A 24,748-nucleotide genomic window follows, 5' to 3' on the forward strand; every position below is an offset into this window, starting at 1 on the left:
ATTATATATAATGATATATTAGTCACAGGGGTAATTTTTTGCATAGTGAGTACTTTTGATGCTTGAAACACATTTTGCTGATAATACCTCTTGATTTTGAATGCAGGACTTGTAATTGAGCAATTTTACATTGCTGTATTGGTACTTCTACTTACACCACTGCACATATGCTTACATTCATCCACCGAGTATTTGATTCGCAGGTGATCCTTCAAAACAAACCTTCCTAAATGAGACCTAAATACCAATAAACTACAATTACAGTCACCCCTTAACAGAAGGGCTCTGTTGAGCTGCATCACTCAAATGTCGGCCAAATGTCAGCTTGAGTCTCTGTGGCATTGTAGTGCACATTTAGCTGGAAGCTGAAAGAACAGCAAAGCTTCTCTACTCTGTTTGTCTCTAAGGCCTTTCCGCTTTGTCCCTAGCTTCCTCTCATGTTTTTTTCCCCTGCTTACTATTTAGGCCTCAGCGGGTAAATATTGCCGACACATCCTCTTGGAGGGCTTATTGTATATTTGGCTTGCTCAAGGTTTCTCAGTGCAGGATCAAATGTGGGATTAATATGCTGTAAACGTTAAGCCAAAGGAAATTGGAGATGTATGTCTGGCTGCTCATGTTGATGTTTGTTTTTGGGAAGGACTGCGACTTGTATGGCCTGGTCACAAAGAGGGTTTTCTCATATCTGGAGGCAATCCATCTGGCTTCCTCCTGCATGTTGGACCATGTGAGAGGATCCACTTTATCTGATGGGCAGATCTTAAGCTCAGAGGGGCATCAGTCTCTGTGTGTGCGTATGCGTGTGTGACCGATTCTCTCGGATTGGAAGCGTTTGGGTGTGTCCCTTTTGTTCACTTTTTGCAAACGGTCTTAAGGTGTGAACACAGCAGTTGCGGGTACATTAGTGCAAGACTGCACCCAATATGTGCACACAGCCTTGGTGCGTGGCGAGGTCCAGGAGTGTGAAATTAGACGATGGTTTGTTGAAGGTGATAATGAGCAAAGTGCCACTCTCACAGGATGAGCATTGGGCTGCAAACTGCGGAGCTGCTATACTCTATCTGATTTTAATCACTTCAAGCTGTTTTTTTTAATAATCCCTAAAGAGAGTCTTATGAACCACTTCTCCTTAATGAAACCCGACAGTGCAGACTCTTTGTTTAATGCTTTATGGAAAAAAAGCCTTCTCTCAGGTTTTTACGTATGCTATAGCAACGACTTCCAAAAATTCCACAATTTTTTCATGTCATCTGTTTTTACATATTAATGCCAATAATGTTGGCACAAAGTTTTCACACAAGAAGTAGCATAAAAGTATCTGCAAACCTATTGTTACATTGCAAAATGTGTCATCCCAAGTTACTTTAGTGTGTGATTTAATTATTTAAGCAAAACCATATTTCTTTTTTTTTTTTTTAAGATGTCAGTTGAGGACATCTTCATTCAGCTACTTAGCTGTTAACAGTAAACACGACAGGGTGAGACAATGTGAGCAGTTCTGGATGTTCAGCTGAAACCGTATTTAAGGAATTATTGACAATACAAATCTCTTTTCCAAGATAGATTTATTCAGATTGCAATTTGCAATAACATAATTGACAAAATCCAATATTATTAAACTGAGAATAGCTACAGCAGTCTATGCCAGTCAAGAGTAGTAGACCAGATGTGCAGGAACTTTAAAGGGGCATTCCACCAATTTTACATATGAATATCAATTGTTTTGTCATGAAGAATACTACTCAGCGTGTGAAAACAGTTGTGTGATGTCTCCTGTGACTCTGAAGGGAGCCTTTTAAAGTCTGAGAAAGTAATCCGGATGATATCATCAGGGTTATGTCAAACTGAGCTTGTGAATTAAATTCTTTTAACAGAAAGTATGTCTTGTGAACTTGGGGGTGGAGTGAGATGTGAGTAAGATGTGAGTGTTCACTAGTCAGTGAATGGCTAACGAAAGACGCTATTAAGTTGCATAATGGAAAATGTAGGATTCAATTTTGACCTTCATCGTTGTGTCTCTCAGGACCCTTCAAGATTAATCAGGATAAACATATTCAAAATGAGCCAACAAAAGAAAAGCAATATCATCCAAGGGTGTAAAAATAAAGATAATGCTATCTTTATCTTTATCAAGGTAAATGTGGCAATTTATCATTATTTTTTTGTTGGCGTTTGAACATAACCTCACCACAGTGGAGGAAGGTTGCAGATTTTCAGCTTTAAGAGCTCTTCATTTATATTTTATGATGTGACAGTTGTGTGTTGCGTGTTTGTTAGGGAGCATGTGCACCTGTGTTTGCGTGCGTTTAGATAGTTCTCCCATGATGGTCTATTCAAAGTGGTCACTAGGCAAAGTATTAATGACAGCCAGAGGATAGCATTCCACTCTCACCAAACAGCCCAGTAGGACAACCACCTAACCTGCCCTCTTGCTCTGTTTCTCTTTATGTCTCTTAACCACACATACAAACACTCTCTCTCTCTCTCTCTCTCTCTCACGCACAGACACACTCTCTCTGTTTTATTTGCTTTCTATTTCTCTCTCTGTGTCTCAGGTTTTGGCACCTCTTCTTCCTTTTTCCACCTTCCCTCGTATGTCTCTGTCGGTTTGCTCCCCTCTCTCTGTCCCTCTCTGTCGCTCCCCCTGAAACTGATCTTTTCTTCTGAACGTATTTCTCTTTGACAGAGACGTGATTGAGGATGTGTGTTTAACCGCTGTGTCCACTGAGAGGCCCTGAGAGTGTGAGCCCAACTGTGTATTTAGTGTGTGTGTGTGTGTTTGTATGTGTGTACGTGTGGTCATTATGACTAGGGGAGGGCAGTGTCACAGGGTATTTACTGTCGGTGTTAGCTCAAGCATAGAGAGTGAGTTTGTGAACAATCTGTATGTGTGTGTGTGTGTGTGTGTGTGCCTATGTGCGGGAACATGTGTGTGTGGGTGGTAGTGTATAGGTGTTTTAGTAGGACAAAAAGGGAGTCAGGGAAAACAGAAAAGCTGCAGCTGATAAGAGCCTTGAGGGGGCCGTCTGCTTCTAATCAGTGCACACACACACACGCACACACGCACTAACACACACACACGTACACACACACATACACACTCCATTCCTTCCTCAGAGTGCTGCTATCACTGGAGGCGCTATCATTCCTAGTGTGGGACATCTGTCTCTTCCCGTAGGCAATACAGTGACACACTCCACTCACACACACACACACACACATATACACATATTGTACAGTGGAGGTGCTCCACTTTAGATAGTTTATCTTGAAGACACACACAGGACTAATACAACCCATATCCCCAAACACTACCCTTAATCTTCTCAAGTCTGCCCTTAACAGCTACCCGATCTTAAAGGATAGATCCCAGAAATAACAAAAAAGCTAATTTTCATATATGTTCAAATTGAGGTGATGACAGAAATTTCAGAGATTAACATCTCAAAACATCTGGAAACAAACTAAAACTGTATGGCTATATACCACCAGGGATAAATGATACAACCCTTTAGCCTAAACTTGGTTGTAAGCTTAAAGTATAAGGCTGGTAATAGTCTCTGTTTCTGTTATTTCTCAATACTGTCTAACTTCCCTACCCTATGTGTGGCACTGCGCCTCAGGTCCATCAGTGCCTACCGAAGACATAAATCTTTCAAACTGGTCACAGATGTTTCACTTTTTGGCTAAAAAATGTCTTAAATCAGCTGGGTGATGTAGTTTTAAGCAAACATGACTCAAACAGGAGTATATAGTATTTATGTTGAGGACTGTTTTCAGCTGTAGATTTGGTGCTCTAGCAAGTATTCACATATGGGATCGACTCAAAATAAACTACAGTGGTCATGTTCTTAGTGATATTGGTAATAAATTTTTCTTCACTACAAAGAATTTGTGCACGTCAGTTTGTTTAGAAACGGCTCCAAAGAATCACGTTTTCAGTCTCAGGAGAGTAGTTCTGTTTAAGGCAGACACCATTGTGTGGGAATGCGGAAAATGTAAGCCAGTACAACCATGTGGCTCATTTTTAATAGTTTTTGGAAAACAGTGGAGTTCTACAGCACAGAGGAATAAGATATGTCAGCCCTTGGATGCTCACATAATACTTACTAAGTAGGATCAATTCATTGTTTGGCTCTGCACATGAGATTTTTTTTAGCAATAAGAAAAATATAGAAAATCACCAGCCATATCCCTCAAGCTATTTCAGGCTTTGACTACACAGACAATACTTGTTAGGTTCTCATGGAAGCTGTAGACAACAATGAACATATAGACTATCATCAGACTATCCTTTAACCTACAAACACCCCTTTGAGGAACTTAACGACTGTCGAGAAAGTCCTCACTTCACAAAAACACCGAACTGCAGCTCTCAGATTCATCACAAGTTACTCCCACCCACCAGTTTGTGAAGGGGGAATGTTTTGGACAGATGAACATGAACTCTAGGGAGTCTACAAGCTATGTGCCAAAATTTCCCCACCAAGGCAATGTAAAACTAACAGAAAGATAGAAGTACATGAGACTCATACAAGCGTATCATCATTTACTCTGAATGTTTATAGAGAAGTGCTTTGTTTCATCTGGCCCGGTTTGACCTCCTGGCTGGCTGTGCTGTTGAATGAATGTGTCAGCTACTGTGACTAATCATTACTTCATTTTATTAAAGTTAAAGTTTTATGCCTGTAATCAGTTTGGCTTCTCAGTTTGTGTTGCGCTCCAAATGAATCAGCGTAAAAGACCGTATTTAATGCATGGGAACAGCAAAAAACAGAGCACATTGGGCAAGCTTTCATCCCTGTTTCTCAACTCTTTCCATATATGTGTTTCTCCATCTGTGTCAGATGTGTGAGCTGCCTGAGCACCAGGTGGAAGTGTTACTGGGACCAAGAGAAACACCTGTGTGTCTCCAGTAAAGATGAGCCAACGCACAACCTGCTAGAGGTGAGTAATTCTCTATTTTATAATTCATCAACAAAACAGACGCCCAGAGGATCTCATAATATTAACATCCCACCACTCACAGCCTGAGACGTAATCCAGACATTGCTGTCCAACATCTCCGTGTGTGCTGTAATGATCTGAGTCCAGACAGGTTAGGCAAGAGCAATCATGTGGTAATTCAGTTTGAGCTTACAAGTGTTTCAACTACAGTATGTAGAAATGTTGAAACCTCAGGAGGTTCTGGTTTAACAGACTCATAACAAAATAATGTACCATTTTTATACTCCTCTGCCCTCCTGTAAAGTTTCTCTTTTTGGCAGTTTAGTTTGACATCTCAGCATGTGGAAGAGTGGATTCACTGTGTCCTTATTTCACCTTTAGATTTAAGCCTCCACTTTGAAACGGCCAGAAGGGCCCCGCCTGAGGATCTAAGGCTGCGAGCTGGCTCATACAGAGGCAACTTTTCTGTTATGTAGCTTGGGGCCAAACCCAGATGTTCTTTAAAAGTGATCAGAAAAACCTTAAAATCAATATCCCTTCATTTTAAGTGCAGTAGGTGACTGTACAAATGGATTATGCAGATATGTTTGTAGTATGTTTGGCAATGTAAAACCCTGTGAAGGTGTAAACTACTCTGAAAAACAAACAGTGTACAAGTGTTGGCACAAGCTCTTGAAAAAGCTGTGAAACGTGGAAATTTATCCAAAACTAGTGTAGCCTCAATGAAACCAATTAAAGTTCCCCAGACACCGCCTTCCTTTGTGCGTGTTTCTGACAACATCAAGACTTAATCAGCCATCTTATTATTCCTGTCCCCTCTGGAGTTTTATTGCCCTGCCAGGTCCCATGACCTGTGTGAGGAGGCATCTTCCATGCAGACTTTGACCTGAAGCCGCAGGGGTCTGACTGTGTCCCACTCACACTACTGGTCCCAGATAGAGGGGAGAGGATGTGACTCATAGTCGTCTGGTCAGCTGCTTTTCAATCGGTCTCAGTGTTTAAAATGCTTTATTACTATGTTTAACGCTAATCTTTATATCACAAGACCCTGTGAAAAGGGAAGCAGCTCTTTTAGTTAAACAGTGGCATTTTTTTTCTAAGCAAACACAATAAATCCTCGTCAGGCGTGCTGTTTTAGATCCCAAGATACTGAAAAACAAACACATTAAAGAAAGCACAAGAGGCTTCTGCTTTTTAAATCACTTTCTATTTAAATTTTAGGTTCTTTTTCATCATTAAAAAAAAACACTATTAGGTCTTTGTAATTTAGGTCATGAGCAGATGAGGAGGTGGGTTTTTCCTGCTCTGCTGAGCCCATCACAGTGTCCGGTGGGTCTGTTTTTCTAATCCCTCATCATCTCTCTATTTGAAGCTATTGTTGTTTCCCTCAGACCGAGACTTCACCCTCTCATTTCCTCCTTCCCCAGATAAACAGGACAGGTATTTTGGGTTGCGGATGTGTGCAGGGGAGCCATTGTTTTCTTTAACTCCTATATGTCACTTCCTGCCCCTACACCCTTCTTCACTGCAGAAGGCAGCTTCCTGTCCCAGCTTGGTTGCTTCAGAGGTTTCTCCATGGCCATCAGGGATGACCCAGGACTTCACCTTAGCCCTGAGCAACATCCAGGAGGTACGGCAGACAACTTCCGGCTAAGGAGCTGGACTTGGAATTTGTCCAAAATGCGTGTTGTGAAAATGATTGGAATAAAAGAGAAGCATATGGTGTGTTTGCTTCAAGCTGAGTTAAACACAGATGGATATTTGTGTGCTGTGATTTGGGTCAATGAATGAGCAAAAAACGTGATGTAGGGTGATCTCCATTTTGTGAGACGGAGATGAGAGTGAAGAGTGAGCGAGTATCTTTATGCTTATGTTGCTCACTGCTCAGCTGTCTGGGCCCACCATGGCTCTGGTATCTAACTGTGACTGGCTGAGTAGTGTCTTTGTCAGCACAGTGTACAATGAGCTAGTCGGTCTGAGGCAGCACACCCAGCAGGAGCTTTATTTTGCTTGTGTTCATTTTAAATACTGATAGTCCTTCCAGATCAGTTTTTTAAACGCCTATTCTCATCCTTAATCCACGCTGAGCGAGTCAGACGCTGATCCTGCATCACTGATAAGGATTTTTCCTCTAAAAATTCCAGTGCTGACTAGTTGCCAGGCGTGGACAGTCACACGCCTAACCCTGGCTGGCCTTTCGAGCCCTCTCCTGGTGTGTTGCTATGGTGACAGACATTGAGTCACATACGAACGCTCACGTACACACACGTCCTCAGGGCAGCCAGGATATGATTGGCCATTCATAAAACTCTTCGGTGTAGTTAGAAGTTTATACAAACGGACACTGTTTGAGTAATGTCTTCATCTTGTCAACAAGTCAGTTCAGCAGGAAATATGTGTCAGTCATTCGTTCTCTCTCTAAAAAAAAAAAAAAGCATTGCCATCACTCATCCTTTTGGAATTTGTGGTTAGTTTTGGTTTGGTTCCCACACTTTTACCAGCCGTGACCCTAAAAATAAATGATTAAGATTAAACTGTGATAAACAGTCTTACTTAAAGTTTGTCCTCCAGCATTTATTAGTTCTCAGACTGCTCACTAGTGAAGGGAACATTTCAAAATGTGGTATGTTGGAGTTCTTCTGGGGGAAAAGTACATGCCAGATGCCAGAAAAATCAAACGTCTCTGGTGTCAAAAAGCACAGAAAAATAGCAACGTTCTAAGGAGGACCATCAAAGTAGACCAATTTAAGCTGGCTGGATTCACACACAAATGATTTCATCCACTTTAAGTACTTTACTGGCGTTACCTATCTCAGCTTCTTCGTGTTCTTACCTTTATATAGTTTGGCTCAGTTAGACTCAGGGCACTCATTTTATAAAGAATGAATTCATATTCATTACTCTGGCTCCCAGATGACTCGCCGAGGTGTGGGAGTCCAGATGTTTATGAATATGAATTTTGAATGGATTGCATCTTTTCCTGGCAGGGACAATTACTGTGGGTTATTTCAGTTTCCTGGTACTCTAAATCTTTCGGAGTTGTCAATTGTTACCAGACATGTTTGAAGGAGCATTTCTTTGCAGAAGCTTGCTCATTCTCTCCATTGGTGTGGCTCTGCGTGTTATAGAAGTGGTGATATCAATCTGAAAACAACATAATATCACAGTTTGCTTGCTTTTAAGTGTTTAAATACAGCATTTTGTTTAAATAAGTGTTTTGCATAACAGGGGGAAATGCTGGAGTGTGACTTTGGGACAGAGCAGCGATATGAGGCAACATGGCTGAACAGCTCTACTGTCAAGTGCAGTGGAGTGACAGTAAGTATAGACAATGACCTACCAGAAATAACGAGTCAGTCAATTTGCCTAAGAATCACTTAAGCTCTACCTCAATTACTGTGTATTTGCTAGTTCTGTGTGTGCATTATTATTAGGTTTAAGCCCAGTTTGTAAGTTGTTTTGATACACTTATTTTAAACCCTTGTTTATAAGTTGACTAAGAACCTATTATTATCTAGAGCAACAGCAAGAGGGATGTAAATGATATACAGTCACACCGAGAGGATGTCCATCATCCAATATTTTATTGTTTCTGTCCATGTAGCTGTCCACTAATCAGAGGAGTCAAGTTTACCACCTCAACCTGAGGAGGAAAGGATACTTTAATAGAGCGGGGGCCATTTTCGTGGACAGCCCTCAACCCATGAAAGGTAAGACATTGCACTCATGGTTATGTAGACATGTAAAAAAAAAAAAAAAAAAAAAACTGATGAAAAACACAAAATTGCCATCTGCTTCACTTCAGCTGTTTGCTCAGTTCTCCTCTATTTGCAATATAATTATACAGTCGCAAAAACAAGACAGAATCTGACATCGCTGCCACTGTTGCTCCCAGAATGCATTTCACCTGTGCACAAATGTTTTCTGATGAGATTGTTGGATTTGATTAAACCTGGAGAAAAATAAAGACTCACTCGCAGGGACAAACAGTGTTAGACTGCCTGTCACTTGCGATAATAGTAGTTTGTGCATTAGAACACATAATTTGCCAACAACCAGTAATTTACCATAATATCATATTCTGCTACCGTCTAATTACACATAATGAGCATAGAACATAGCTGCAATTTAAGGTGTTATCAATGCCTCTTACAAGCGATGTCCGCATGTATTGTTGCAAATACAATTTGAGCTCCATGACAACAGTGAGATGATGAAAGGTGGCGTGTGTGTTGTTGAACTTGGCGCGTTGTCTATAGTGTAGCTACAAGCCAGACCTTGCCTTGCCCAGTCCCAGATGTGCTGTTCACAGAGCATGTGTCTACCATGTGAGCAACAGCACTGGGCCGCTGCCAGGCACTCCGCACTGTGAACGGACATGACGGTCGCATCATAACATGCAGACTCATCAAAATTTAAAAAGACACATACTTTAATCGCATACGTGCAGGCACATACACACTGTGGTGTGCCCACAAATGCATGCACAGATGCACATGCAGCGATACAAATGGGACTTCTCACTTGGAGGTACATTGGAACATGAACATAATCATCTGTTTCTCGCTGGCTTTGTTCTCCGCCACTCCACTAGCTCTCTGTTTTTTTTTTGGGGGGGGGGTTATTTTTATAGCTATGAATATATCACCCAGCAAATGCTTATGCTGTGTATTTAGAGCATGCAGCCCATATGGTTCATATACGCTATAAATAGACTTATGAGAACACAGTACCTTAAGTTACCCAGACACGGAAAATACTGTTCAGTAATGTTGTGTTACAATAATAATTGCCTCTCTGTCTCTCTCTTACCTCACATCTGCTTCTAGTGGAGGTGTACAACTGTGGAGTGGATAGTTCAGACTGTTCCCAGTGCTGGGGCCGGGAGGATCAGGGACACCTCTGTGGCTGGTGTGAAAACAGCTGTAGGCCAAGGGATGACTGCCAGCCAATCAGAGATCAATGTCCAGCTCCTGAGATCCACAAGGTAAGATCACACGTTAAACATGCATGAATGTGGATTACGAATGCTTGCTTTCATCCTCCTTCAGCCTCCAGCTCCTTTCTGTTGCTTCCAAGCTGTATTTTCAAGCCATAAAATGGTGAATCATGGGGTCATCCGCATGATGCGGTGCCCCCATGGCCTGTCTGTCCAGTGTCAGCTGCTGAGGGAATGTTTGAATAGAGTCTCATTAAAGCAGTCCAGTCTGTAATAACACTAACACTCACTTAGCCACAGCCGTCAGGGGACAAAACCGAGTCGATCTGCAATCACTCAGGAGGGCATGGGAACACCTTCTGCCCTGTGTAACTACAGTATGTGTTTAAACTGTGTGGATAGGGTATGCAAGCTATATATGTAGGGCTCTTTGTGTAAAAAGCCACAGAGACTAAAAGAAAGCAAATAAGAAACATGAGGGATTTGGGATTTGTGACCACAATAAGAGCAAAACCACACTGGTAAAAGGAATTAAGCAGTGTTTATCTTACATAAGATCTGACTGTGGTCACGTCAAAACGGTCATCCCGATTACCGGCAGGGCTTTTCTCGAAACTGTTTATGGAGCTCATTTGCATGGTCATATTCATTTGTTTGTCCAACTGTAATGGGAGTATGTTTAGAGCTAACCTCCAAGCCTTTTCTGCCTCTACCGAACGTTGTATCAGCACAGCTACGATAGGCGGTCATGGGAAGCACGGCTCACATGAGACCCAGTCGGCCTGAACTTCCTGTAGATAAAACCTGGTCGGCCCAGGAGAATAAGCAAGCAGAACAAAGCAGGCAGACACACACACACACACACACACTCTCTCTCACACGCACACACACAAACACACACACACGCAGAGGCCCGCAATCTGTCACACAAATAGGCCATATTGAAGCATTCGCGATTATCCCTCATTCTTTGTAGCTGTCAGCATACTGTGACTAACAGGATGCTCTGTGAGAGTCTAACTTATATGGACTTCTTACGTGACTGAAGTTAGCTGGGCTGGGATTCTTTATGCGTGGGTAGACTTTTGTTGCAATACTCTCCCTCTCTCTCTCTCTTTCTCTCTCCCTCTCTCTCTCACACACACACATACACTCTCCCACTGGCTCTCTCAGGAGAGCGGCGGGGTGCAGAAAGGATACTTGGGCTGTGGTTCTGTGGGGTGTGTGATGCAATGCTTTGGCAGCCACGTTTTCCCAGAGAATCCACAGGGGTTAGAACCCGAGTACTCCGGCTTACGGAGGAAAAAATCAGCTCTCCTTAAACATTCACACAGACATACAAAGGCAGCTCTTTATTATATAGTCTTGGTGACTGTGTGTACAGCCTAGATAATGAAGCGTGTTTTTCTTGGTCTGCTTTGTCACATACAATCTCTGTCACAAGTTACTATCACTGAAATATCAATAATATGTAGGAGGATTTTATTATCCCTTAAACTTTGCCACATACCAGCTAATTGTGAAAAATGCTCTCTATTCAACGCATTGATATAAGACAATGGAGACATTTGTTATCTCTGCAGGCCCTTTATTCTCATGTTATGTGTGGGCTTGTCCACTGTTTAAAAAAACACTGATTAGAGGTACTTCGGCATCCAAAACAGGAACTACCAAACATAGTTTATCCACGGCATGAAAAGAAAAAGAGAACAGAGACATAAATGGAAGGGAGAGAGGATGGAGAGCTAGCTGGACAGAAAAAGGGCTGAGAAGGGTACAGTATAGTGAGAAGCTTTTTCCTGTTTTTGTCCTCACGTCCTCCTTGATTAGTGTGATGCAGAGGAACTGGAGTGAGGCAAGGAAGATGAAAGCTCTGACCTCAAAGCAATCTACTCAGAACAAAAAAAAAAATAGCAAAAAGCAAACATATGGATTATATCAGTTAGGTGCTTCATCTGGTACAGGTTGTATATATCTGTATGCGATATATGTTTGATTTGAACACAAGTATGTGGAATAATTTAGTCCTCAAATGCATCTAATAGCTTCACCGTTCTTAGTGGAGGTTTTCTCGCAGAGACACATTCACACCCTGTGATCTCCCCGGAGGCCTGGCAGAGTTTGTGCTATAAATCAAGACTCACAGACTTGTAAGAGGTGTAAATGAACAGCATGCCAGCTGATGTTGATGTCAATGCTCAATGGCACCGCAGAGACACCCTAGGTGCTATAAGACGCATGATAATAAATAACTCTGCTTACTGCTGAGCTCTGTTGAAAGGGTGGGTGCTTTAGTGTGTCTGTCTGCCATGCTTTGTGTGTATACGTGTTCACACACGCATTTATGTGGTGTTTGTGCATTTCATGTGTATGAAAGAATGTGGATTTGTGTTTTTGTCTAAGGAAATGTATGCACTTACGTAGGCGCAGGGTGGTCACACTTAATATCCACAAGCTTAATATAACCACCACAAAAACATTTGCATCATTTCCTGTGGTGTAGCTCTCACAGAAATACTGTAAGTAATGGGTTGATTTCCAGCTGTTTGTTTTCACACGATATTAAAAGTAATACACTCTTTCTTTACTTAACCGCCTCCCCTCTTTTAGCTGGGAAATACATGGTTTATTTATCTGCGCTGTCACTCTTGCGGGCATCATATTATCAGAAGGCAGAGCCAAAACTTGTCCTCTCACCTAGACCAAACAGAAGTGCTGTTTTCATTCTTAAGCTAAGTTTCTGATAGAGCCGGAGCCAGGCTAATAACACAGAGGGGTCACAGCGACCTCGGCTCAGCTAGGGGTCATTCAGAAAAGCCTGCGTGCTGCTGGGCTAGCTATGCTACAGTGGCAAGATGATGGTAGATTGCTTCTGTCTGGGCGTCGCAGATGCTATCTCTAAAGCTGTGTTTCCGTGGTGATTGGAGAGGTGACGGTCATCTCCTTTCTTTCTGCGGCTCCTCAATGGAAAGTTAAGAGACCAAAGGCGAGTGCTGAAATGATGCGTGAGAGTATGCCTCTGAACAGCAGCAGAAATGGGACTAAGGAATTTGACATAGCAGACAGAGGAAAACAGATGAAAGAGAACAGCACTGTGTATTAATTCCCCTGTTGAGGCTTTGCTCTCTCACTACCACCATCAGCATTCACTCACCTCTCGACACTCGGTTCCCTAAATTGCCTCCCCACTCATCCACCTTTCTGCTGTGCTCTCCACCTCGCCTCTCCAGCCCTCACTCTCTCACTCTGTCTGTCTCTTGTGGGATGTGAAGGGGGCTCTTAGGCTGCTCTTTATTTGCATGTGCTGTAGAGGATTAGAGGCTGAAGAGTCTCAGACTGGCACAGTTAAGTGTCTGCTTTGTGTGTGTGTATATACCTAAACCACATGTCTATTCAATTAGATCTCAGTCTTCAGCAGAAGAACACTTACACGGGCCACTTGTCCTTATCTCTCTCTGTGCCACACTCCATGTCGGCATCAGAGACAACATCTCTATTCTCTTAATTCCCTGTTCATTATCGTACGTTATTAGTAGAACATTTTTAAGGAAGTAATCGACTTATATGCTCTAATTTATTGTACATATTACATGGTTTTCACAGGCTTTTATTTCCTCATGTTCATTACCTCACTCTGTCTTTTTCAGATCTTCCCCCTGAGGGGTCCGGTGGAAGGAGGCACCCTGCTGACAGTACAGGGCAGGAACCTGGGCCGCAGGGCTACAGCAGTAAAAGTCTCCATCGGAGATGTTCCATGTGTTCTCCAGCCTGAGCTCTACAATGTCTCTGTAGAGTAAGTATTACAACATACGGTTGAATTATGATTCACATATTTGCACATGTATTTGTCAGCTGTTGCCTAAGTGTTCAAGATAGTAGTGCAAACATGTTTTTCTTATTTTGATTTCCATTTTTCCCTTGTACTCATTTAATCACATTGTAGAAATAAGAGATTGTCCTATACATTTATATAATTAAACAGTTCAGTGAGCCAATTTATTTAAATGTAGAATACAAACAGCATTAGTGTTTGGCGTCGCTCCCCACAAGGAAATATTGATCTTGCCCGGCTTGGAGCAGGGAGCGACTATGCTAACTTCCTCCCTAGGGGAAGATAGATTCAGAGCCTACAGGTGGATGCTGGGGTTGAGGTGGGGCTTTTGAAATGCTACATGAACAGCAGTGGCAGCCGTAGGAGCAAGCAAAGGCATAGCTTGTGTGAGCGTGGCAGCAGGGATGCAGCAGAAGTGTGAGCAGAGCACTGACAACTTAAGAATGCCGCCATGATTAAAAGGGCATGTTGGATATATGTTACAGTGAGGGGAGTATGATATGTGAGTGGAGCAGCAACTTGAGTTGGGCTGCCTGAACTAGCTTGCAGGCATCAATTCATTTAAAAAGCCTGCTAAAATGTGCAGTAATGCTGCAGGTGGGATTGGTGAGATGATACCTAACAATTACCTGTTGTCATGGTAACCTGAAATGCTTTCAGGCAAGTGAGTGGTCAGGCGGATGGAAGCAATGGAAGGATTTGTCACAGTTAATAAACCTAAAAGAAATCCTGGCATGTACATCTTATCCCCTGAACATTGTGTGAGACCAGACCTGAACCAGCCAAAAAAAAAAACTCAAGTCATGCAGTACAGTGAGAGCTTATTACTTTTAATGAATAGAGGAAGCTAGCTGTCCCACACTGGTACACCTTATCGGCTGGGTAAAGCATAAAAAATTAAAGGATGCCCTGCGATAAAAAAAAAAATCTGCAAAATCTAGAATACATGTAGTACAGTATTTACATATAACTGAGCATATGAAAATCTGAGATTTGCCGTTGGCATGTTATTATCCTGGCAACAAATAAATAAATGAGACACATTTGCAAACCTTACATTCTTGATCCTGGATCTGATCAACCTCGAACAAACACCCAGAAGTTAGACTGATAAACAAGCTGTTATAACCAGAAGGGGAAGGAAACAGAATAAGCAACTGAAAGCTGGTCACATGAAATACATAAAATTTCCCCCATGATACATATCAGTTTCTAAATGACAATCTTTTATTTAAGAAAAGTCCAGAAGTTCCCGAAATTTCCGTCACAGGTCACCATCGTGACTTATGAGTAGAATCCGCCTCTTTCACGTCCACCAGCCTTGAAAACAGAATGTCAACCATCCCGGCGTGGTTTAGTTTTCATGTATTCATGAGGCTAATTTTCAGAAATATTATTATGCAGCACACTTCTCATTTTAAACGACTCCATCGCCATCCCTCCGTAACTCAGGGACCATCACATTGTCACCATGGAGACAGCAGGACCCTGTTTTGACACCGACATAACAGAGCTCGGTGGAAGTCAGTAACTCTACAATTACATCCAAACTCCCATTCAGTATCTGTAATGTTCCTTGAATGGAACTGTTTATCTGGTCTTGCTCCAGTGAAGCTAATCATTGTATTAAGACCAGTTCGAGGGTGACCCGCGGGTCTTACCTGTCACTCCAGCTGCCTGACACATTCCCCCGAACTGCACATGTCGAAAACAACGAATCACATTTCACTCCAGGGGTGAGCTCATCTTGTGTCGTCATTCCTCATTGGCTCCTGAAACTGGTTATGACAGCCGAGCATATCCTCTTTACTGGAAGTGGCACTGACAAATCATAACACGTCTGACAATGTCAGCACATTTGACTCACACACACGCAAACATATCTTACTATTTCTATCCTTGTGTGGACCTCCTTTTGATGTAATTAGATTTGATCCTATTGCATCCCCTTAATTTAACCGTTTATTTTCAACCATAACATTTAACCTCACCTTAATATAATTTAGAGAAAAATATCCAAACCTAATTCTAACCTTAAAGACTAAGGAGTGGACAAAATAACCCTACTTCACAAATCACTTGGATGTTCTGAAATTCAAGCTGGCATTCACAGAAACACACACACTCACCAGCACACACACACACCTGCACATGGGAGCTCATTTACCAGCGCTGTTGAGACAGGTGTCTGCTCGTGTGCTGAGAGGTGAAAGTTCACATCTGTGTGCCAAAAAGGAAAATGTGCAGCTCGGGTGAGAGGGTGCTCCACTCACTCGCTGTCAACATTTTAATGAATGGCGCAGTCAGTCTAGGCACACCTCATTTACTGGAGTGCTTCTCTGGATATTTAGCTCTGGTTCTTCATGCTGCCCCCTCTTGTCATTTTCACATGAGCCTTGAGTGGCCTTCGCCCCGTCCATTCAGCGAGACCCAGACAACACTCACATCCAAACACACACATCACTTGATTGTTGATGATACTCATCATCCACTCGAGGGAAATGATTAGAGACATCTTCAAAACTAGCCAAAATATCACCCTCTGAAACCCATAATATCTCAGCAGTGGGGCGGTGCTGGAATGTGGAGCAAGGGGCAGTTCAGGCACTCTCTGCTCCTACTGGGAGCCTGCCTGTCCTTTGACTAGGATCACAGTGCATCAACATCACGCTCACACACACACACACACATCCACACACACATACAGAGTTTAAATGCTTCAGGCTGGCTTCGTCACAGCTTCTATCTGCTGCCTGTTTCTGTCCTCTTCAAGAAATATTGGTCTTATGTTTTCACACAGAATAATCCTTAACATGATGGCTCAAAAGCAGATATCAAATGTTTCAATACACCGTTTTGATAACAGTTTGATTCACAGCCTGAATCCAGTTAGGCCTGAAGCAGGTTTAGACAGATTCAGGCTCCAAATTCTCTTGTTGCCCTCAGGATTGAATCTGCGAATAGTTATGTTTCATTTTGTTTGGCCTATTTCTTCTTTCTTCCTAAATCAGAGCGTGTGAAATGATGCATTTTCTTCAAACAGGTGTGCGCCTGCCCTCATGGCACCTAACTGACAGGAGTGTAATTTGAGTGCAACGACATTCTTTACCTGATGCTCCTGTAATTAATGAGCAGAAATCTAGATCCGGCTATCAACAGATGGCGGTTACTGCAGGTTGTTTTAGAACATTTTTAACAGGCGTTCAAGCTTATAAAGAACATCCATATTTTAATTGCGCTCATTAAATGCTGCAGTGATTCAATTGATGCAGTTTTGGTTCAGTTAAAACAGAGTGCATATTGATTTGAGTAGGATAAGGCCTGACATTTAAGAACACACTTAGACATAGCTTTTTTCCTGCTCTCAGCCCCGATAGCTTGACCCCAGCCAATCCCGAATCTGTCCAGCCAAGCCTCATCTTACCGCATATCCTGCCAGGTCCTCCTACATAAAACACAGCTCCTCCACATATGTAAATTCCCTGCAATTCCCCTGTCAATCATCCAATCACAAGTTGAGAATTTATAACCCGCCGTAGCACCAGACACCTGACTAAATAAACCGACAGGGTGTCAAGCTGGGTGGGGATCCTGTGAGGTGATAAAGGTTGTGTTGCCCCCCCAGTACATCTATCCCAGTGAGGCCCCAGAACAGTAGATCCCTGCGCCTCGGTACACCACAGTGTCATTAATATGAGACGTCCCTGTAGAGCATGCACTGATGACACAAGACTTAATCACAGCCAGGAGGCGAGAGAACAAGCTTCAGCAGCCCCCTTAATCTCCTCTGTGGTTAGACACATCTGGTCTGAGGAGCTTTGAACTTTACATCTCTTAATATCTGATATCTGAAGGCTTTATTGGATTCCATATGTAAATGCAATACAGTTTGATAAATTAGTTAATAACCACCATTCTCCAAGATTAATTATGTGTCTTTGTTGAGCAGTGATGATCAAGATCTCTTTCTACCTCTTTCTTTATTGGTTCCTCTCCCTGGCTGTAATTTGAGGCAGGCAACTCCCTTTTCAAAATTAGTTTACGAAATTAAAATTAGCTCCATTTTTGAGTGTTGTCCATGTTGTTTACTTTATTAGCTGATCTCTGATTGTGGTGTTTGAACAACCAAACAAAGAGATAACACTCTTTTTAAATTCCCCAGGCTGGTGTGTGTCACTGGGAGGTCTACGCACGATAGGACGGATATTGTCCGAGTGGATGTGGATCAGAGTGGCAGAGGGGAGTCAAAGGAGAGCTTCTCATACTTAGTGAGTATTCTCCCTATATCTACCCTCCTGCTGATCTTTGCGTTCTGCTCTGTCTGTCTGTCTCTCCCTCCACATTCTTCTTCTTCTTCTACTCTCTCTTGTTTCTTGTTTCCCACTGGGAAAGCCTTCCCAAGTGTGTCAGTTGAGTGTTAACAGATGCGTTTTATGATTCTGAGGAATGTGAGTGTGTGGGAATCTTCAAACGTTTATCTGAGCTGCAACTAAGCACCATTGTCATTCTGCACTCTGCTGCCAGCAAAAACAAATATGGCGATTGTTGGAATGTCCCCTTGCTCCGAATTCATCACTGGTCGAAGTGAGCCAGCCAGCATTGTGTTAATTGACCTCGACCCACACAGTCTCCCATTGGATTAAGAACATTTAGCCTGTGGAAATACCCATGTAAGCCCTTTGTTTCTTTTTGTTTATGGACAAAGAGGTTTTCGTAATTCATTGCTGGAACAGACCATCATTTCAGTGGCTTCTAAGAGCAGCTCTGCCTGTGAGTCATCCCTGGGAGAAATCACCCTGATCTTGAAGCCTTTCTTGATACATAAGGATGAAGGAAATCCAGAACAACAAACATAACGCAGAGCTGTTGTGGGAACCCCTCTCAGGCTTCCTTATCCAACTCTGAGATGCTCAGTGTGAGAGGGGTTTTTTACTGCAGGGTGTTGAGGGGAAGATGTGGGAGAAAGGGAAAACTGTTTTGGAGACAGGATATGTGCTTCTACTGCATCTCCTTCCTCGAACCTTGGGACGGAAACATCTGCCTCCTTACGCCCACTCTGACACAGAAACGCACAATAGGTCTCCTCCATCCATGCACACTGAGGAAGTGAATCCTGTCAGTGAGGATAAGAGGTTTCCCTGGAGGTGAGGTTCATGGAGGGGATAGTGGGTTCGGAAAGAGCAGGAATGCTGATGCTGGTAGCTGCAGAGCTCGATAGGGATATTCATCTTCGCCTGAGGAGCTTGTGTGTGTGTGTGTGTATGTGCTGTGTATGAGTGTGTGTATATGTGTTAACACGTGCATATATATATGATGTGTGTGCATGCAGCTTTTCATGTGTATGCATGAAGATCAGTGCTTCTTTCCCGCGGTTGCTGTCCTGCAAGCTTGGGCCCAAAGGCCTGTTGGCTTCAGCAGCACTTTAACATACTGCAGCGTGGGCTGTCTTCACAGCTTTCTTCACTAATTTACTGTTATCGTCAGCAGCTGTCTCGGCCAATCTGTAGAGACAAGATATTTGAACCTCAAAGGATGAGGAAAATTTTTATTTGGTGTCAAGAAAAGCATCATAGAGAGCAAAATACAGTCTGAGTAAGTCTGTCTTTTCCAGTGACAGAAGCTGTCAGATGTCTTGGGATAAATATGATGTTTTGTTAGTCATGTTTTGTGTCTTTCTTGTGTATCCAGTTCCCAAAACTGACGTCCATTACGCCGAGGAAGGGCTCTCGTGCTGGAGGAACCAGAGTGACCATCGGAGGGGAACACCTGGACATTGGCTCTCAGGTCAGAGTCAAGGTCAACAACACGGAGGAATGCATCATCACTGAGTGAGTACAGCATATTTTAAATTGCATGTAGAGTCACTTTGAGATGAGTCAAGTCTCAAGACATTCAGAGCAAAGTGGCGCAAGTCTTCATGAACATATTGCAGGTCAAGATACAAGTCTTCATGTCTCTGAATGCTGACCATTAAAGGACAGAACATTTCCCCCCTTATTTACATAGCAGACACCAAGTGCTGCACAGAACTATTATAAAACATTCAGCTATGTGGCTATACAAAGCCTACTTGGACCCTTTTTTCGGGATTTTACCAGGTCAAAACTTGAGAGTTCAGCTTAGTTGAACCTAAATCAAATCTCAAGTCCTCATTTTTGTAACTTAAGTCGGGTCCAAGTGTCACTTATAATGTCAGCAGCTCTACTTGTAACTACAGTGAAATCTATTCCAAAATAGTGTTTTTATGAAGCATTCTGCATTCTTCAATAAACATAACTCAGATTCTAAGTGGAAACATTTATGGGATTGATTGAAGATGTGGAGTTACGATGTTTTCCTCATTTTCTAGGAAAACAGATGAAACCATTGAGTGCACCATGCCTCCAGCCTTGCAGGCAAACACTGACTCAGTAACAGTGTGTGTGGAGTTTGAAAATCTTCCCTGTCAGAGTGCTGAACTTAGCACCACATACACTTATGAGAAGAACCCCACTATCAGCTTAATCCACCCCCAAAAGAGCTACCTCAGGTAAGTAGACTGGCACACACACCGCAAGCATTAAAACCAAAATGTCTTAAACATCTCAAGCTGAATGACTCTGCGGTTCCCCTCCCAGAGTCACTGACATAAGTCATTACTGTAATGTCGTCCTGATATGCTGCATCTTCTGCCTATTGTGTTCTAAATAGCACAGCATGTGTGTGACAGGGCAGCGGCATGTCTTTGATGACATGTACGCGGATTTTCACTGCAGTCGAGCTGTTTTGCATTACTATCTGTTTCCCTGTTTCACTCTCATATTGGTGCAGTCACTGCAGTGTCCCAAAGTATTTGCATTCCAGTGTGAATATGTCACATTTTTGTCATGGCTGAGATGTGACTCACTGTCTGTATGTGTTTGTGTGTGTCTGTGTGTGGGTATGTGTTTCACAGTGGTGGCAGGACCATCACAGTGACAGGCCATGGTTTTGATCTGGTGCAGAGTGTCACCATGCAGGTGCTGGGAATTGGGCAAACAGTGAGTAATCAGCTGAATTGTTCTCCTTTTTTCATGAGAAGGCTCTTTCAACCATATAATCAGACTCGTGGGAATTTTGAAAGTAAAACATAATAAAAATATGTGAAAAGTGTGTCATGTAGTCATAAATATAGATAACCTTCTTGTCTTCTCCGGTCCTTCTTCAGCATTGTTCAGTGCTCTCCCCCTCCATGATCACCTGCCCGTCCCCGTCGTCTAGCCAGTCCCAGCAGACCTCGGTGCAGTTCTTCCTGAACGGAGTCCTCTACACAGGAGACAGCCCCTCGTCCTCTGAAAATGAGGCAGAGGAAGAAGAGGTGGAGCCTCATAAAGGTCATTTCCCCTTGGAGTATGTGGAGGACCCTCAGTTCTTCACAGCCAACAAGGAGAAGCTGATTAAACACCACCCTGGAGAGCCACTGACACTCATCATCAACGTGAGTGAGACTGCTGAGACAGGAAGTGCAGATTAGTGCTTCACTGATATGTTGATAAGACAAGCAAACATTCACCTTCCTTTAGAAAACCGATGTTTTTCCGCAAGTGCCCAAAGTGATGAGTGCTGCTGTTTTACTGATATTTTTGTATTACTGATAAAAGCATCATTTATAGGAGGCCTTTAAACTATTTTACACAACAAGGACCAAATTCAAAACACAAATAAGCAGCAATAGTTTAGCACTAAAGTTGGAGTTTGAGAGCATTCTAAGAATAAAAACTTAATATTATAACTATAATATTTAAGAAGAAAACTGAAAAACTAACATTGTATATGATAGGCAGATATGTAGCAACCAGTTTGAACTAGGTTTTTCTACTGTCAAATTGTAACTACGACAGCATGAAATGTTTGCTGCATCCTGTTTACATGATGGTATAAAGACAGACACTGAACGTCTGTGCCAGAGAACAACCCGCAAAGCTGTTGTGTCCTTCTCTCTATGCTCCATGAAGTGAAAGAGATTCATCACGAGTCTTTGATTCTTTAGAGAACTAGCGGCTCTCAAACATAAAAGGAGAATTTCCGTAACATTACACATTTGCTGCTCATCTAAATGACTACCTCAGTATTTTGTGGATTGTGCTTTACTAAAAGAGAGAGAGAGAGAGAACATAAAGGATTTAGTAAGAGATTTGTTAAGAAACTGAGCTTAATAAACCAGATATTTGAAAATCTTGGAACCAGGTCTGAAAATGTAGTAGAACCCAGTTCTAAATAGCACAAATTAACCACAGCACTACCTTTTCCATCTTTACAAGAAAACAAATCTGCAGCCATCCTTTGTGTGAAATGCTGAGATGCTCACAATAACAACGCTAACATGCTGATGTTTAGGATTATTTATCATGTTCACTCATCATGTTTTGCAAGTATTTGTTATAAAGTCATAAAGTATTGAAAGAATTTTAATTTTTTACCTGATGGTGATACTAGATGAAAAGTTATACAATTCTGAGAGAGAAATGTCAGACACTTTACTTTTGAACCAACTTTTACTCAGGCTCGACCTGAGCAGACATAACAACAATTAGCCAACATGAACCGGAAAAGAAAACCTCCAACTGGCGAGAGAAAACAAAGAACTGTGAAACTTAATCAGTGAGATATTTTCAAGTGGTTTGTGCAGACACATTTTAACATTCGGTTTGTAACCTCCATAACATCTTTAACATACAGTTCAGTATGAATGTCTGTACTAAATTTCACGGCAATCCATCTAATAGTTTGTCACTGCGTGTTTCATTAAAAACCATAAAGGTCATCGTCACGGTGGCACAAAAGGAAAAGTCAGAGAATCACCAAAGTCATTAGGATTCATTCTCCGGGGACCAAGAACGCCTGTACAAAATTTCATTGTGATCTATCCAACAGTTGTTGAGATATGTCACTCTGGACCAACAGACCGACAGACCAACATTACCATCCATAGAGCCATGCCACTAGCATGACGAAAAATTTGCCTACATTTTTTTGTCAGACACTGACAAAGGCTATTGACAATCTTGACTTAAACAAACCACATCAGTCAAACCTCAGAACAAGTGATGGTGTTTTCTAAGGGTTGCTTGCACCACTGCTGTAAACATGACTGCCCCCACTGTGAGCAGCAGACAGGACTGAATGTTCCTTTATTCATATTCACATAAAACCAGAGGCACATAAAACACATCAAAGGCCCCGTCCTCTGAAACGTGTTGATATCTGTTGGGGGTCTGCGGGGGGGAAGAGTGCAGTGGCAGCTCAGTGGGAGGTCTCATGTTCCTGCGCTCTGACTGATCCGAGCACCTGTCTGTATGGATTCATCACCCTAAAGAGCTGCCGGCTGTGACACCGTACGACATGCACATGCTAACGGCATAGACAGGGAAGTTTGAATGATGCTTCCTCTTTATGTGTTTGTGTGTATGTCAGGATGAGGCCCCTGCAGGAATCGCTGCCTCAGCCTGTCTACATGGGTGACTCGTCTGTTGTTTCCTGTTTTCTTAAGGAAGGTGGATTCCACTGGTGGCGGACCTAAAGGGGGGAGAGAGGCTGGAGAGAGAATGTGTGTGTTTGTTTAATAGGAGCTTGTTAGTCAGCCAGATCCTATATTAAGGACCTGAGCTGGAATGTGGGTGGGTTTTGTTTGCTTTCATCCTGTTTTGGCCTTTAGATTTCATTGTTTTGGTCTGAAGACGGAGAGTGTGAAAATCCGTTACATGGGGATTATACAGTAAATTTTTCCAATATGCTCCAACCAATTTTGTATGAGAGTATGTGTATGTGTGTGTGTGTGTGTGTGTGTGTGTGTGTGTGTGTGTGTGCGTGTGTGTGTGTGTGCGTGTGTGTGTGTGTTAGGAAACATTTGTTGACAGAGACCCAGGGGGTGGCATCCTGCAGTAGGGACAGGACAGGGCCCTGAGGGTGTAATCAAAGCAAGGAAGCACACTGGGGGATAAACACACACACATACTTCCTCACTTGTCATTCTTATATTAAAGGAAAATTCAAATTGGTTCTTATTTTCGTAGTTTTGGCTGACATTCCTATTGGTAATAATAACATTGTACTCACCAAATTAATGGCAGAGATCAAGTAGTCAGGTGATCAGACAGGTTTTAAACAAACCCTCAGGTTAGCCACTTATTTGGAAGAGAAAACAAAGGCCAACAGTAAAATTATTACTTAAACTGTCTGTTGTAAACATCAGTCACAGTTTACTTCCTGATTTAGTTTTAGTTAGGGTTGCAACTAACAATTATTATTATTGTTACTATTATTATTATTCTATCAGTCATTTGGGCTTTCAGAAACTGGTGAAAATGTTTCCCAAACCCCAAGATACAACCTCAAATGTCTTGTTTTTGGTCCACAATCCAAATATATTCATTTTACTGTAATAGAGGACTAAAGAAACCTATTTACATTTAATAAGCTGTAACCAAAACATTTTAGCATTTTTTCTTTAAAAAGACTTAAAACGATTAAAGGGTTATCAAAGTAGTTGTCAGTTATATAGTGCTTTATGTTTATACCCAAAGTGATTCACGGTGAAGGGGGAAAACTCACCTCAACCACCACCAATATGTAGCACGCACCTGGGTGATGCACGGCAGCCATTTTGCACCAGAACGCTAACAGATCAGCTCGAGGTGGAGAGGCAGGGAATCATTGAGCCAATTACACTGAGGGATGATTAGATGGCCAGATGGAGAGAGCCAGGTCGGGAATTTTGCCAGGACACTGGGGAACCCCCTACTCTTGGCGATAAGTGCCATGGGATTGTTAATGACCACAGTGAGTCAGGACCTCAGTTTAATGTCTCATCCAAAGGACGGCATCTCTTAACAGCACAGTGTCCCCGTTACTGCGCTGGGGCATTGGGATTTGTTAGGACAAGAGGGAAGACTGCCCCCTACTGGTTCACCAAAACCACTTCCAGCAGCAACGTAGTTTTTCCCAGGTGGTCTCCCATCCAAGTACTAACCAAGCTAATGCCCGCTTAGCTTGAATCATTCAGCAGAAACAGG

General features: G+C 42.4%; 1 protein-coding gene across 1 annotated transcript in view; it reads left to right on the forward strand.

Moving 5' to 3' along the window:
- The window catches only part of plxnd1 (plexin D1), a 61,416-nt gene that overhangs the window by 16,403 nt on the left and 20,265 nt on the right, over positions 1 to 24,748 (forward strand). Inside the window, exons 8-18 of the mRNA XM_042408330.1 lie at positions 4,848 to 4,947; positions 6,479 to 6,577; positions 8,176 to 8,265; positions 8,552 to 8,657; positions 9,777 to 9,934; positions 13,534 to 13,679; positions 17,881 to 17,986; positions 19,407 to 19,546; positions 20,068 to 20,247; positions 20,653 to 20,737; positions 20,905 to 21,174. Of these exons, the coding sequence (XP_042264264.1) occupies positions 4,848 to 4,947; positions 6,479 to 6,577; positions 8,176 to 8,265; positions 8,552 to 8,657; positions 9,777 to 9,934; positions 13,534 to 13,679; positions 17,881 to 17,986; positions 19,407 to 19,546; positions 20,068 to 20,247; positions 20,653 to 20,737; positions 20,905 to 21,174 (1,480 nt within the window). The remainder of the gene's footprint in view (positions 1 to 4,847; positions 4,948 to 6,478; positions 6,578 to 8,175; positions 8,266 to 8,551; positions 8,658 to 9,776; positions 9,935 to 13,533; positions 13,680 to 17,880; positions 17,987 to 19,406; positions 19,547 to 20,067; positions 20,248 to 20,652; positions 20,738 to 20,904; positions 21,175 to 24,748) is intronic.

Source organism: Thunnus maccoyii, chromosome 4 (assembly GCF_910596095.1).
Source record: "Thunnus maccoyii chromosome 4, fThuMac1.1, whole genome shotgun sequence".
Classification (NCBI taxonomy): Eukaryota; Metazoa; Chordata; class Actinopteri; order Scombriformes; family Scombridae; genus Thunnus; species Thunnus maccoyii.